At 51.9% G+C, this 14169-nt stretch overlaps 1 protein-coding gene across 1 annotated transcript; it reads right to left on the bottom strand.

Moving 5' to 3' along the window:
* Positions 1–1257: 1257 nt before the first annotated feature.
* Positions 1258–11242, bottom strand: POMGNT1 (protein O-linked mannose N-acetylglucosaminyltransferase 1 (beta 1,2-)). The gene is made up of 22 exons (XM_066269303.1): positions 11119–11242; positions 10475–10644; positions 9767–9881; positions 9496–9614; positions 8768–8833; positions 8564–8677; positions 7220–7337; positions 6927–7025; positions 6641–6768; positions 5825–5895; positions 5525–5600; positions 5249–5332; positions 5118–5159; positions 4864–4922; positions 4465–4537; positions 4254–4382; positions 4044–4169; positions 2992–3056; positions 2752–2796; positions 2427–2562; positions 1994–2103; positions 1258–1904 (listed from the first exon to the last, which is right to left on the bottom strand). The coding sequence occupies exons 2-22, from the start codon at positions 10592–10594 to the stop codon at positions 1817–1819; spliced, it is 1983 nt and encodes a 660-aa protein (XP_066125400.1). The 5' UTR covers positions 10595–10644; positions 11119–11242; the 3' UTR covers positions 1258–1816.
* Positions 11243–14169: the final 2927 nt, after the last annotated feature.

The following is a 14169-nucleotide window of genomic DNA, read 5'->3' as shown; positions in this document are numbered from 1 at the left end:
ATCTGCTACCAAGTAAAACCCAGCCTGGCAAGCAATTCCTCCTCTTTGCTTCCCTTTGGCCCCTGGATCCCTCTTCCCAGGTTTTTCTAGGGCAGCTAGGAACCATCACCCCTTGCTGAGCCTCACAGTGAACAATGACCTGGCCAGAGCCATACAGTGCCTAAGAGCTAGTCTGAGGCCTAAACTAGGAGCCAGCTGGGGTGTGGACAGAGAACACAATGAGCCCCCTTCCACCTTCACCACTTTACAACTCCTCTTTCAGGCACCTATATGGAGGCTGCAGATTTGTTTGCCTAGGGCGGGCCTCCACCTCTCTGTGGGCTAATTGCTCCTCAACCTGGCTGTTCTGGCACCTCAAGCACTATCTCTAGCTCCAGCAAACAATAAAGGAAACGTCCAAGCCACACACCACCCGTGCCATCGCCGACGGGGGAGCAGGGGCAGAGAGACCTAGTGAAAGGGCAGGAGTTCATCAGCCCCTGACTTCTGGCCAAGGCTCTCAGTAGTTGACTGGGCTCACCTCACCAGGGCTCTGCAGGCAGACCTTTTCTCCTGATCCTAGATCCTCCTTAAACTTCATAGTTCCCCTGCTTCGGGCTATCTCATCCATTCCCTGTTGACAATCCTATTTTCTGGTGCCTCTATGACTAACCTAGATCTTCCTAACCTCTCTGGATCACTGACTGGGCAAGAATCTGATGAAAACAATGGCTTTTCTCCAGGAAAAAAAGAAAAAGAAAAAAAAAGCCTAGCTATGAAATCTGCAAACAGTGCCCTAAAGGCCACAGAAATCCTGTTCCTTTGTCTCCATCTGAAGTCCAGTCCTAGCCTCCTGAATGATGCCAACTCAGCTGTCTCACCCACTTCCTTCCCACCCACAAGCCACGATACTCACCTGCACTCCCACTACCTTCCCACCCCCAAGTATCTCTTTTTGTTCTCTTTTGCTCCATCTCTGGGGACAAATTCCTGGCCCTAACAAGCTAGGCAGGAAAGAGCTTGGTGGTTAAAACAGTGGGGAAAGGGTATAAGTGGCTACTCCAAACTCAGCCCCAATAGGTCAGGCTCAGCTGCTCTAGGGTGGAGTCTAGGGAAAAACCTTGAAGTTTAAGACTTGAGCATCCCCTGGTGGCCAAATGGCCCCCAAAGGAAGATAAACCCTGTGGAGGGCAGTAAGAAAAACTTACCATCTATCATGACCGTTTTCTCTCTTTCTTTCTCTCTCACACACTCACACACAATCAAAAGACACATCCCTAGAGGTTTTCTTTTTTAATCAAGGATCACCTTATCCAGCTTTGGAAACCTGGACAAAGATGAGGCTGAGAAGAGGCCTGGTTTAGTGTCTGAAGGACTCCGAGTGAGTCTACATCAGTGGGTGGGCCCCTGCTGGGCCAGTCCAGGAGTTGGGCGCAGGAATTTCCTGAGTAAGAGCTAGCCCCACCCTCAGGGCAGCACCCTAGTCCATAAAGGAATCAAGGCCCTCAGGACAGTAAATAAATAGGTTAAATTCTGAGCCAGGCCTGAGAGGAGGATGTATACAAAGGGCAGGATCAGCTGCCCAGAAATCCCAATGATTCCCAGGTAATAAATACCCTGCCCTTTACCAACAAGGAAGTAAATAAATAGACCTCCAACTCAGAAATAAAGGTGTTGGAACAGGGGAACCCTTCCCTTGAAGTTAGTAATTAAGTCTCATGTTAAAAACAAACCAGCCCCAGCCCCTGCCAGTGTCTACAAAATCCTAAGGATGGGGTGAAGGGCTAGCCTGCCTGGGGTACACAGTACCCAGCCCTGCAGGGGCCTGGAGGAGGTCTCATGTCTGTTCTGCAGCTCCTGGCACTCCCTCCTCCTTTGGGGGTGGCTCCAGGAAAATTGGGGTGACAGATGGTGGCTTCTTCATCCTGGGGAAATAATAGGGAAGAGGTCGTTAGCTATGTTCTCTAATCCTGCTAGTCTCCCATATCCAAGGGCAGAAAAAAAAGTCACTCACGAGTAGGGGGAGGCTGGGACCCCCACCACCAGGAAGTGGTTCTTCTTCCGAAACAATCTCCATAGACCCCGGTGGTTGCCACGCACGTCCAGGTCCCAGATATGGAGGCACTGGTAGGGGTGGGGTAGGAGGAGAGGCATGGGTCAGAGCGCTGTGGGGAGGGACCACTGAGGACCCATGGCCCAGCCCCCACTCATCCTCAGCATCTTCCTCAATTTGCAAGATAGCATCTCTCTCTCTTTTTATTTTTTGTTTTACGATTTCTCACATTAATTTTCTTCTTAAAGTACTTCTAATAAGAGGTAGCATCTTTTAAATTATGAATTTAGATAAGGGAGTTGGAAGAGGTTTCTGAGGTAGAAGGTTCTAGAACAAAGGCTCTCTCTATCTTGGGGGCAGGGGTATTCCTAGGATAGGTGTGGTATTAGGGCACCTTGGCAAGCTGGGTCCAGGTGGTGAAGTCATCATCTTTCTCCATTTGGATAAAGGCCACATAAGTATGGCCCTCTGTGTCTGGCAGGAAAGAGTCTTCACAAGGGTTCTTGCTATGGTCCAGAACCTCAGCTTCACTGCAGCGGGCACAAGACAGGACCTGACTCGTGAGGGTATCACACAAGTTCCCTGGCTTAATTGTTGCCATCTTGAAATTCTTAATAATTTTTGAACAAGGAGCTCTGATTTTCCATGTGCAGTGGGCCCCACAAATTATGAGCCCAAAACCTCCAATATTCACACGCCTCTACTGCCCCAGGCCATACCTGAGCAGCCTGTGAATTTCCACTTCATAAGCTTCCTTCTTCAGACTGAAGGAGAGGGAGAAATGGGTCAAGGGTAGGAGTAGTCCGAAAGGTTTCAGGAGCAGGGCTGGGTGTCACATGGGAACTAGGGGCAGCAGGACTGGGGTAAACACACAAGGCCCCAGGGTTGGAAGGGACTGTCAAATACTGGTCATCAAGGCTCCTAGATATCCTCCCCTTTGCCCTGTCCCCAGCCCCCACCTGTCCACGTTCCTGAGCTGGACACCTGGAACCGTGTTGAACTTGTGCTTCTTGAAGTAGGCCTCCTGGAGTGGGTGTGAGGGTGCAAATCAGGGCCTACATTGGCCCGTATCTGTCCACTGACCCATCACATATTCACAGGCCCACAAATGAAGTCCCAGACCTATAAAGGTCCCTCTAACTTCCTGCCTTCTACATTCTCTTTGCAGTTTCCCTGGCAGGCTCTTACTAGCTTTGAGTATAAGCATTGCCAGAGAGCTAATGTTCACACAGGCAGCTCATTCTACTGAGTCCTGAGCTAGCCCCTGTCCCCAGTGGTTCTCCCTGGGCCTGCTGTTCTGAGCCACAGGACCCAGGAACAGGCCCTGTAGGGGGTGGTGGGCAAAGGGACAGGCTGGACGGAGAAAGGAAATTGCTGTGACTTAAGGTGCTGAGAGTGACCTGAGGTAAATGCCTGCCTCTCGGGTCAATGAGTGGAGGTCTTGTATTCACCGGCTTCTGAGGGCCTTTCTGGCTTCTAGGAGGTTCCAAGCTGGAAGCTGTCCATTCCTTTGGGGCTGGGTTGTCTCAAGGTCTCCCTTGCTATAAATGGGGAGTGGCCCTTTGGATACAGCATGTAGGGGGTGGAAACCTAGGGACCTCCCTGTTCACTTCAAGGTGAGGCTTAGGCACCAGCACTTGTAAGGACAGGAGAGGGCAGAGCTTGTAGGGCTGGATAAATGCTTGGTGGCAGAAGTACCCTCTCCACACCCACAGTCTAGTGCTAAGAATAGTAATAAAAAATAATACCAGCTAACCTTTATATAATGTTTACAGTTCAAAGCATTTTGCATATATTAACTCATTTAAACTTCCTAACCTCACAACTTATGAGTTAAACAATATTTTAATTTGCATTTTACGAATAAAGAGACCGAAGTAAAAGAGGATGTGAAGTTTCCCCACAGTTACATGCTAGTGAGTGGCAGAGCTGGGCTTGCTCTAGAGTCCATATTCTTTGCCCTAATTACCATACTGTACCCCCCTCCCCAACATCCCTGCCTCCCACTCACATGGAAGTAGCCGTTCATGTTGAGGCCCACGATGCCAAAGTGGTAGGATCGGGAAACATCCGGGATGATGCACTCCCGGCCACGGCGCTGTTCAGGCATCCGCATCCACATGTCCCAGTCCCAGAGCTGGAGGTATGGAACATCATGAAGGTTAAGAGGCTGTGAGCTGGTAGGGGACCCCAGCCCACTCTCCCTACCCTGCCAGGACACCTTTTCTGGTGTGGGCCACTTGGGTTCAAGCTCCTCCTTGTACAAAGACTTCCTGAGCACCCAGCCCAGCCCAGGCATGGTTTCCACGCGGTACAGCAATGCTGGGTCCTCGGCTGTGTGCTCATACCCCTGCGGATAGGGGGTAATGGGGGGAGATGTTAGTTCAGGGCCTCTACACACTCCCCAGCTGACCCCTGGCCACTCAGCCTACCTGGTCATTCCAGGCGGAGATACAGTACAGGCTGTCATCCTCCTCCAGCAGATGGATGGTCTGGCTTAGGAAGCTAAGAGAGGCAGGGTCCAGGGGTTCAGGGAAGGACAAGGACAAAGCCAGTCACACAGTGATGCCCAAGAGCTGGAAATGGGACTTAAGAGTCATGCCTTCTTCCCCTTCCCCCAAATGTCCACTGCCTCCATTCATCCTTTCCAATCTCTCTCCAGCCCAACATCTGCCATCCTTCATTTCCCAAGACTTCTCCCCCAACTTTTGAGCTTGCTTCCTCCAAAAAAGATCTCCAAGACACTTCACTGCCTTTTTCCCTGGAGAACCAGTCAAGTAAAGAGGCCCCACGCAGCTTACAGAAGCTGCATGGAGAGGCACTCCTCCCACCTGAAAAAATCTACAGCAATGTCCAGGTCCTCTTCCAAAACCACAGCAAACTTGGCTTCCTGCAGGGAGAGGGGGACAACATGACCCCAAGGGAGCCTTTCCAATCTCATGTCTCCACCCTCATTCACTTCTCGGGCAGCACTATCCCCATTTTCCAGATGAGGCCCAGAGAGCAGAAGAGCCTGCTATATAAGACCAGACTTGATGCTCACGTTTCCGCTCTCTATGCCCAGAGTTTTGTGCTTACTACTCACCGGAAACAGGTTGAAAGTGGCAGTGAGGCTAGCCTTGTAGTGCTGGGTGGAGAACAGAAACAGGGCACCTGAGTTTTAGGGTGGAAGGTGCTGCCAGGCATCTTCCCCTTCCATCCCTGCCTAGGCAGTACCTGAGACACGCGGGCATTCTTGATGCTGATGGGAGTGTGCTGGATGCCCCTCAAACCAAACAGCGCCACCACGTCCATCGGCTCCTAGGGGGCATGGCCACTGGTTATCCAGTGAGCCACCTCTGCAGCCCAGCTCTGCAGGCTCTGACACGCCAAGCCCTCCATATTTCACAGCCCTTCTCTGGGCTGTCTTCCTTGCCAGTCCTCAATGATAACTGCTACATAGCACCCGTAACACCGTGCCCTGCTCTGCCCAAGTCCCCAAGTCCCACTCACCTCATAGTAGCCATCGATGAAAACTGTTATCATCTGGGGAGACACCCCCTGGGCTGAGAGCAGAGAGCGCAGCATCCTGGGGAGCCCAGGAATGAATTAGGCCTCTGTCCCCCAACTCAGAGATTCCCTCTTTACCAATTGGTCCACAATCCCATGTACACCCACACATGTAAATGGACCTAAAATCTGTTGTCTTTCTGCCCACCCCAATAGTTCCTCCTACAGAAAGATGAGTCTGGGGTTCCCACCCACTGAGCACCGTACTGTTCAGTGTTGGATGCAGCTCACTCCCAGGCTCACCTGTACAGGTAATTAGGCCGGTTCCCTGCAATGACAGCCACAGGAACATTGCGGACCTTGTTGTCTGGGAGCTGAGTGATAAATAGCTTTTATTTATTTTATTTTTATTTTTGTATTTTTCTGAAATTGGAAACGGGGAGGCAGTCAGACAGAATCCTGCATGCACCCGACTAGGATCCACCCGGCATGCCCATCAGGGGGCGATGCTCTGCCCATCTGGGCCATTGCTCTGTTGCAACCAGAGCCATTTTAGTGCCTGAGGCAGAGGCCATAGAGCCACCCCCAGTGCCCAGGCCAACTTTGCTCCAATGGAGCCTTGGCTGCGGGAGGGGAAGAGAGAGACAGAGAGGAAGGAGAGGGGGAGGGGTGGAGAAGCATATGGGCGCCTCTCCTGTGTGCCCTGGCTGGGAATCAAACCCGAGACTCCTGCACGCCAGGCCAACGCTCTACCACTGAGCCAACCAGCCAGGGCGATAAATAGCTTTTAGCTCTTATCTCATTCCCTCTTCAAACTGGGATCCCTACCAAAGGTAGAGTTCTCAAGGGATGAGGGGGCCTTCAGAGAAGAGGCAGAGAGTTTTCTCTGTCTTGGGCTCTCCACACATTCAGCCCAACTCTGATTCTGGGCCTTTGCTCACATGGCCTGCCCTCCCCCTCCCCCACTCCCAGGATGCCCCATCTTACAGAGCTCAGTGTAAATCCTCAGCTCCTGCTTCCCTCCCAGGCTGGCATAGGGAAGCCCAATCGAGGTCTTTCCTAGGGCCCCTTGCCAAGCTGGAAAGGAGTCCAAGCCTCACGGCTGAAGGCCCCACTCACTGGGTCAGGGCTGAATTCAATGGGTGTGGGGTCCTTGCAGCTGCACACACTCCCATAGCCCTCAACTTTGCTGCAGAAGCGCCGGCGGCGACGGTTCAGCTCTGTGTCTGCCCAGTGGCACTCTGCTTCTGAGGGAGAAACAGGGTCAACAGGATGGGGGCATGAGGCCAGTGTGGTCTGAAGAACACCAGGCAACCCAGTCAAGACAATAGAGCCCCATGAACAGGCACTAAATGTCCACCCTAACCCAGGCACTGCCCCAGAGCCCAGCCCCCACTAACCCCACCTTCAGCTGAGCTCAGTGGCACATCTGTCTTCAGTAGGACTGGGTCTCCCCAGGAGGAGAGGGCAGGTGACTTAGAATGCTTCTCCCCGAGGACAGGACCTGGCAGGCAGCAGGAACAAGGGATAATGGGGGTGCAGACTCCAGTTTTGGAGCCTTTTCCCATCTCCCTGCCCACCTTCAGCCACCTTACCACCACAGGCTCCTATCTGCTTCCCACCCCACCCCACCCACCCAGGGCTCTGCTCCCCCAGGCCCTTAATACTGTAAAGGTGGATGGCCTATGGTTCCAGCACCTCCTTTTCGTCCCACGAAGGCCCAGGTGTCCCTCCAGCCCAGGGCAGGGCCAGCCTGGCTGCCTAAGCTCCTCAGTAGAGCCTTGGCTGTGTCCTTGAGGTGGAAGGAGCCCTCGTCCTGGAAGACCAGAGAAAGTGTCAGCCTGAATAGCATGGTTCCAGGAGACCTGGCCGCATGGAGCATTATGTGTCAAATCAAACATCATGTCAAACCTTTTACTTAAATTAGCTCATTAAATATCAAAACAGCCTGACCAGCCAGTGGCGCAGTGGATGGAGCGTTGGACTGGGATGCCGAGGACCCAGGTTCAAGACCCCGAGGTCACCAGCTTGAGTGTGGGCTCATCTAGTTTGAGCAAAAGCTCACCAGCTTGGACCCAAGGTTGCTGGCTCGAGCAAGGGTTTACTCGGTCTGCTGAAGACCCACGGTCAAGGCACATATGAGAAAGCAATCAATGAACAACTAAGGTGTCGCAATGCACAACGAAAAACTAATGATTGATGCTTCTCATCTCTCCGTTCCTGTCTGTCTGTCCCTGTCTACCCCTCTCTCTGACTCTCTCTGTCTCTGTAAAAAAAAAAAAAAGAAAAAGTAAATAGTTATAGAAAAAAAATTATCAAAACAACCCTCTGTGATTACCATCATTTTACAGATAAGAAAATTAAAGGTTATCCAAGGTCATCAGGCTATTAAATCCTTACCATAATCCCACACAATCTGCACCTATGTCCTCTGCTACCTCTCTGTCCTCTTCCCACAACTCTTTTCTCCTCCCTTATTCTACTCCAGCTCTGCTGAGATCCTTGCTGTTCTTCAAGCATGCCAAGCATCTTCTCACTTCAGGGTCTTTGCACTTGCCGTTCTTTCTATCTAGAATGCTCTTCCTCCAGGTATTTACATGGCTCACTCCACACTTCCTCCAGCTTTCTGTTCACATGTCATTTCCTTACAGAGGCCTTCCCTTTCTAAAATACATCCTCCATCACTCTGTCTCCCTTGCATTATTTTATTCCTCATATATTATAATTTCTTGGCATTAAACATTTATTTGACTTTTTTTTTTAAATCTTGCCCTGCTGCAGCAAACTCAAGGGTAGGGACTCTGTCTTGCTTCCCATTGTAGTCCCCAGAGCCAGAGCATGCTCAACACAGTACATGCTCAATAACTATGTGCTCAATAACTATATGCTCAATTAATAAAAATGACCAGGCAGGTATTGGAACCTGAGTTACTGTCCTCCAGAGTCTCTTCCCAGTGTGCCATACTACAGGCATAGACCCCAGGCCCATAGGCAGAGCTGGAGCTGGGGCTTAGGGGATGGGGCCAGGGTAGCATCACTGACCTTGACGGTGCAGATGAGCACACGGCCGGGTGCCACCATGTTAAGGAACAGAACCATAGCATCATCCTCATGAGGTGAGTATGTGTCAAACACACGCTTTGCCATCACATGGCCCTGGCAGGAGACACACCACTCATGAGTTAATGTCACCAGCAAGGAAGGTTCAGCTTCAGTCTCCCAGGCCTTCAACCCCTAGAACCTCACCGTGGCCTGGTTGAGGATGATGACATGGATGCCCCGGCCCTGCTCCCGTGCCTCATCCTCCAGTACCTACAGGGTGGCAGAAACAAAGTCCAACTCTTCACTCTGGCATTCAAGGTCTCCTGTCTTACTGGCATTTTAAAAAAACAACTGCATGAAACACCTCCCCTCCTGCCTATCTGTGCCTCATCTGTGCCTCTTCTAACGCAATTTGAAGGCTTCCTCTTCCAGGAAGCCTCCATAGCACCCCCATCAAAAGAGATCACATCTTTCTACAATCTTCCCCTCCACAGCTTTCATGGCTCTTAAGAGTCCTTGACTGTCTCTGCCTCATGCTGGACAAACCATGATCTACTAATAGCTTAAGCCCCTCAAAGTAAGGCCAGGTATGATTACCTTCAGGTCCCCAGTGCCTAGGAAAAGGCTAAAGATAATGAAGGGACCAGGAAGCAATTATGGCATAAATAAACTGAATTAACTGCCTACTAATAATACTAAGATTACTTCTGATAAAACCCTGCTACATATAATACATTTCATATATTTTTCATTTAATTCTCACAAGTAGAAATCCTCAGTCCCAGGTTACAGATGAGCAAATGAGGTCTCCAAAGTCACTCATATGGAAATTGGCAGGGATACAGTTCCTACTCAGGCAGTAGACCCCAGAACCAGTGCACCACTCTCTGAATAGAAAGGAATAATTGTACACCAGACACCAGCCCACTCACCGTAGTGCCATCCACTGCCACATAAACTTTGCTGCGGCTTGAGTATACCTCCACATCTAGGACCCTTCGGGGTCCACTGCCTCTGCGTCGTGGGGGATCCAATCGGCCCAGGGCCTCATCTGTGTGGGTATGACAGGTCATGGAGGTAGTCTCTCCAGTAGTCTTATCCTTTGGGATCTGCCTGCTGTTTCAGCTGTGAGATCCCAGGGAACCCTGCCCCCCCCCCCACACACACACACACACACCAATCCCATCCTCAGCCTGGCCCCACCATAGTCTTGCTCTGGCTCTGGGTCTTCATTGGCCTCGCTGATTGCTCGTCTTGTATCCAGGATCAACTTGATGTTGACAATGACTGTCACCAGTAGGAAAAGCACAGCCCCTGTCTGAAGGGAGGGGTGGGGATGATTAAAGAGGGGCATTTCCTCCAGATTGTTGAGGGTCTTCCTGAAAAGAGGGCCCTGGCTGCATTGATGACACAGGGAGAACCTGGGACCTGTCTCTCTTGCCTATCTGCCCAGCTCTACTCCCCAAACCTGGGTCCAGTTTCATGACCACCTTCTCCAGGGATGCCCCCTGGTTCTTTCTCCTTCATCACAGCTCTCCCTACAGAGCTCCTGTATTCTTCCATGTGAGGCCTTGATTTCCTTGGTTCCCTCCACAATTAGTTGCTAGAGATGGAGCCAGTCCCAGAGAACCAGCTGAGTATCAGAAGACCTGGGTCCTAGACCTGACTGCCTGACTGGTGTGGGCTCCTGAGCAAGGCCTTCCTAATCAGACTTTAGTCTTCCGTCAGAAACCTAGGAGGCTGTACTTGGGCTCTGATTCCAGGACTCTGGGCCCAAACCACTACCTGCAGGAACATGACACAAAGAGGTTCCCCCTATAGGAACCTGCTGCCCCTTTCTAGTGCAAGGACAGCTAAGGTGGGTTCCAGTGTTGGGAGGAAGACCCTAGGAGGTTTGGGACATCTCTATACCTGACAGAATCTCCGCAGGGCCCGCTGATTGGTCAGTTTATATTTCCAGGTAAGATACCAGCTCCTCTTCTTCCGAGCCCCAAAGGGCTTGATGAGGGGACTGGGCTTCCAGTCGTCCATGCTGGATTGGAGGGTCACGACTGTCCTGGCCAACCCATGCCTTCAGAAAACTGAGGGAACCAGAGGATCACACGGAGTAAAGTGCTCCTCCTAAAGTCTGATGCCTTCGGGGGAGATAGGGGAGGACCTCCCAGGAACTCTTCCCTGAAGGCATCCATACTGTGTGACCTGGGAAAAGTGGCTCAACTTTTCTGGGAAGGAAACCTTCAGAGGGGTCAGATCACCTGGAAACTCCCTTGGGGCTGGGGAAACTGACAGGACTGCCCGGGGACCCAGAAGAGGCCAAGTAATCGGCCTTCAAGGCTCATCAGCCCCCAAAAGGACCAAGCGCCTGGCTTTCCCAGTCCCCTGGGGTGTGCTAAGGGCAGCGCCCCCACAACCCCTCCATTCTCCACACCCTTCCACCCTCGCCCCTTCTAATGTGGCCCAGCTCTTCACCTCCCAGGGGTCGGGGTTGCCCGAGAACTCGGGAGACCTGCTCTGGCCGCGTCACCACTCCCGGACCCCCGCCTAGAGGCACTCACGGCTCAGGGGCCCTGGGCCCCGCTCGGGCCCCTCTCGGGCCCACACTGCTTCGCCCGGCGCACCGCGGCCTCCGCCTCCTCCATGCTGCTCGCGGCCCCGCCCCGACCGACCCGGCCCGCCTCCCCGCTTCCGCCGCCGCCGCCGCCGCGGGGTGAGAGGGCGGCAGGCGGTGCTTAAGGAGCGGCGGCGGAGGCGGCGGTCGCTTGTTTAACTCACGATACCGCCGGTCCTTATCCCCTCGGCAGCTGGCAGGGTGGGTGGATGCTGGGGAGCAGTTGCTTTCCGGCTTCCAGCACTGTCAGGTGGCAAAACCTATTCCAGTCGGAGTCCTAGAGCTTTGAACTAGACCACACGGCACCCCAGGGTTAGAGGGGCTACTGGCCTTGGACACAGCTACCCGCTCCTCTTGCTTGGTTGGGCAAAGCTGCACCCAGGTCCAGGGGATGCGCAGCCTCTGAAGGTTAAGGAGAATTAACCTGGTTCTACCACTCACCTAGATCTTGAGCAAGTGACTTCACGTCTCAGCCTTACGTGATGCTTACTCTAGGACACCTACTACTGTTCTAGGCACTTTATACTAAAAGCGCATTTAATTCCACAACAACCCCATGAGGTAGGTACTATATATCCCAATCTTACAGAGAAAGAAAATGAGGCCCAATGTCACAAAGCTGGGAGAGCTAGAATTCAAACCCCAAACACCTGGCTCCAGATTTCACTATTAATCTGTATTATACTGACAATAACACTATTTATGGAGTTGTGAAGATTAAATGAGATGATACATATACAGAGTACTCTGTTTACCACAGTGTTTCTCAAACTTTGGCTTGCATCAAGATCTCTTGGAGAGCTTGTTAAAACACAAATGGGTGGACCCCATTCTTAAGAGTTTCTGATGCCTGACCAGGCAGTGGTGCAGCGGAGAGAGCGTCGGACTGGGATGCAGAAGACCCAGATTCGAGATCCCGGGGTTGCCAGCCTGAGCGCAGGTTCATCTGGTTTGAGCAAAGCTCACTAGCTTGGACCCAAAGTCGCTGGCCCAAGCAAGGGGTTATTCGGTCTGCTGAAGGCCTACAGTCAAGGCACATATGAGAAAGCAATCAATGAACAACTAAGGTGTTGCAACGAAAAACTGATGATTGATGCTTCTCATCTCTCTCTGTCTCTGTCTATCCTTCTCTCTGTCTCTGTAAAAAAAAAAGAGAGAGAGAGTTTTTGATTCAGAAGGCTGGAACAGAGCAGAATACTGCCCTTTTTTTTTTTTTTGTAAATGAGAGGCAAGGAGGCAGAGAGACAGATTCCCACTAGAACCCTAACAGGGATCCACCTGGCAAGCCCTCTTCCCGGCGATGCTCTGCCCATCTGGGTCTTACTCCATTGCTCAGCAACCAATCTGTTTTAGCACCTGAGGCAAGGCAATGGAGACTATCTTCAGTGCCTGGGATCAACTTGCTCTAGCCATTGGAGCCATGACTGTGGGAAGGGAAGAGGAGAAAGAGAGAGAGAGAGAGAGAGAGAGAGAGAATGGGTAGGGGGAGGGATGGAGAAGTAGATGGTTGCGTCTCCTGTGTGCCCTGATCGGGAATCGAACCTGGGACATCCACACGCCTGGCCGTGCTCTACTGCTGAGCCAACTGGCCAGGGCCAGAATACTGCATTTCTAAGTTTCTAGATGATGGTGATGCTTATTTTAGTTGTATTGAAACAGCGAGAAACAGACATTTTGCCACACAATTAAGTAGCCAAATGAAGGAATCTTTATTTTATTTTATTTATTTATTTATTTTATTTATTTATTTATTTTTTTCATTTTTCTGAAGCTGGAAACAGGGAGAGACAGTCAGACAGACTCCCGCATGCGCCCGACCGGGATCCACCCGGCACGCCCACCAGGGGGCGACGCTCTGCCCACCAGGGGGCGATGCTCTGCCCATCCTGGGCGTCGCCATGTTGCGACCCTCCTGGGTGTCGCCATATTGCGACCAGAGCCACTCTAGCGCCTGGGGCAGAGGCCACAGAGCCATCCCCAGCGCCCGGGCCATCTTTTGCTCCAATGGAGCCTTGGCTGCGGGAGGGGAAGAGAGAGACAGAGAGGAAGGCACGGCGGAGGGGTGGAGAAGCAGATGGGCGCTTCTCCTATGTGCCCTGGCCGGGAATCGAACCCGGGTCCTCCGCACGCTAGGCCGACGCTCTACCGCTGAGCCAACCGGCCAGGGCCAGGAATCTTTATTTTAAAGCCAGCGACCACAAGGAGACCTAAGTCATTCAAATCATGTAGGCCTGCCTGACCAGGCGGTGGCACAGTGGATAGAGCATCGGACTGGGATGCAGAGGACCCAGGTTCAAGACCCTGAGGTCGCCAGCTTGAGCGCGGGCTCATCTGGTTTGAGCAAAAAGCCCACCAGCTTGAACCCAAGGTCGCTGGCTCCAGCAAGGGGTTACTTGGTCTGCTGAAGGCCTGCGGTCAAGGCACATATGAGAAAGCAATCAATGAACAACTAAGGTGTTACAACGCGCAATAAAAAACTAATGGTTGATGCTTCTCATCCCTCCGTTCTTGTCTGTCTGTCCCTGTCTATCCCTCTCTCTGACTCACTCTGCCTCTGTAAAAAATAAATTAAAAAAAAATCATGTGGCCCTGTACACAGTTTGAAGTCAGCTTTTTTTTTTTTTTTTTTTTCAGAGACAGAGAGAGGGATAGACAGGGACAGACAGACAGGAACGGAGAGATGAGAAGCATCAATCATTAGTTTTTCATTGCGCGTTGCAACACCTTAGTTGTTCATTGATTGCCCTCTCATATGTGCCTTGACTGCGGGCCTTCAGCAGACTGAGCGACCTTGGGTCCAAGCTGGTGAGCTTTTGCTCAAACCAGATGAGCCCACGCTCAAGCTGGCGACCTCAGGATCTTGAACCTGGGTCCTCAGCATCCCAGTCCAACGCTCTATCCACTGCGCCACCGCCTGGTCAGGCTGAAGTCAGCTTTTAAAGACAAAATTACACACTGATTGGGTAATAGGGAGGAGGAGAAGCCTAGCAGTAAAACA

This window comes from Saccopteryx bilineata, chromosome 3, assembly GCF_036850765.1.
Source record: "Saccopteryx bilineata isolate mSacBil1 chromosome 3, mSacBil1_pri_phased_curated, whole genome shotgun sequence".
In the NCBI taxonomy this organism is placed as follows: Eukaryota; Metazoa; Chordata; class Mammalia; order Chiroptera; family Emballonuridae; genus Saccopteryx; species Saccopteryx bilineata.
This window is presented reverse-complemented; position numbering and strand designations above follow the sequence as displayed.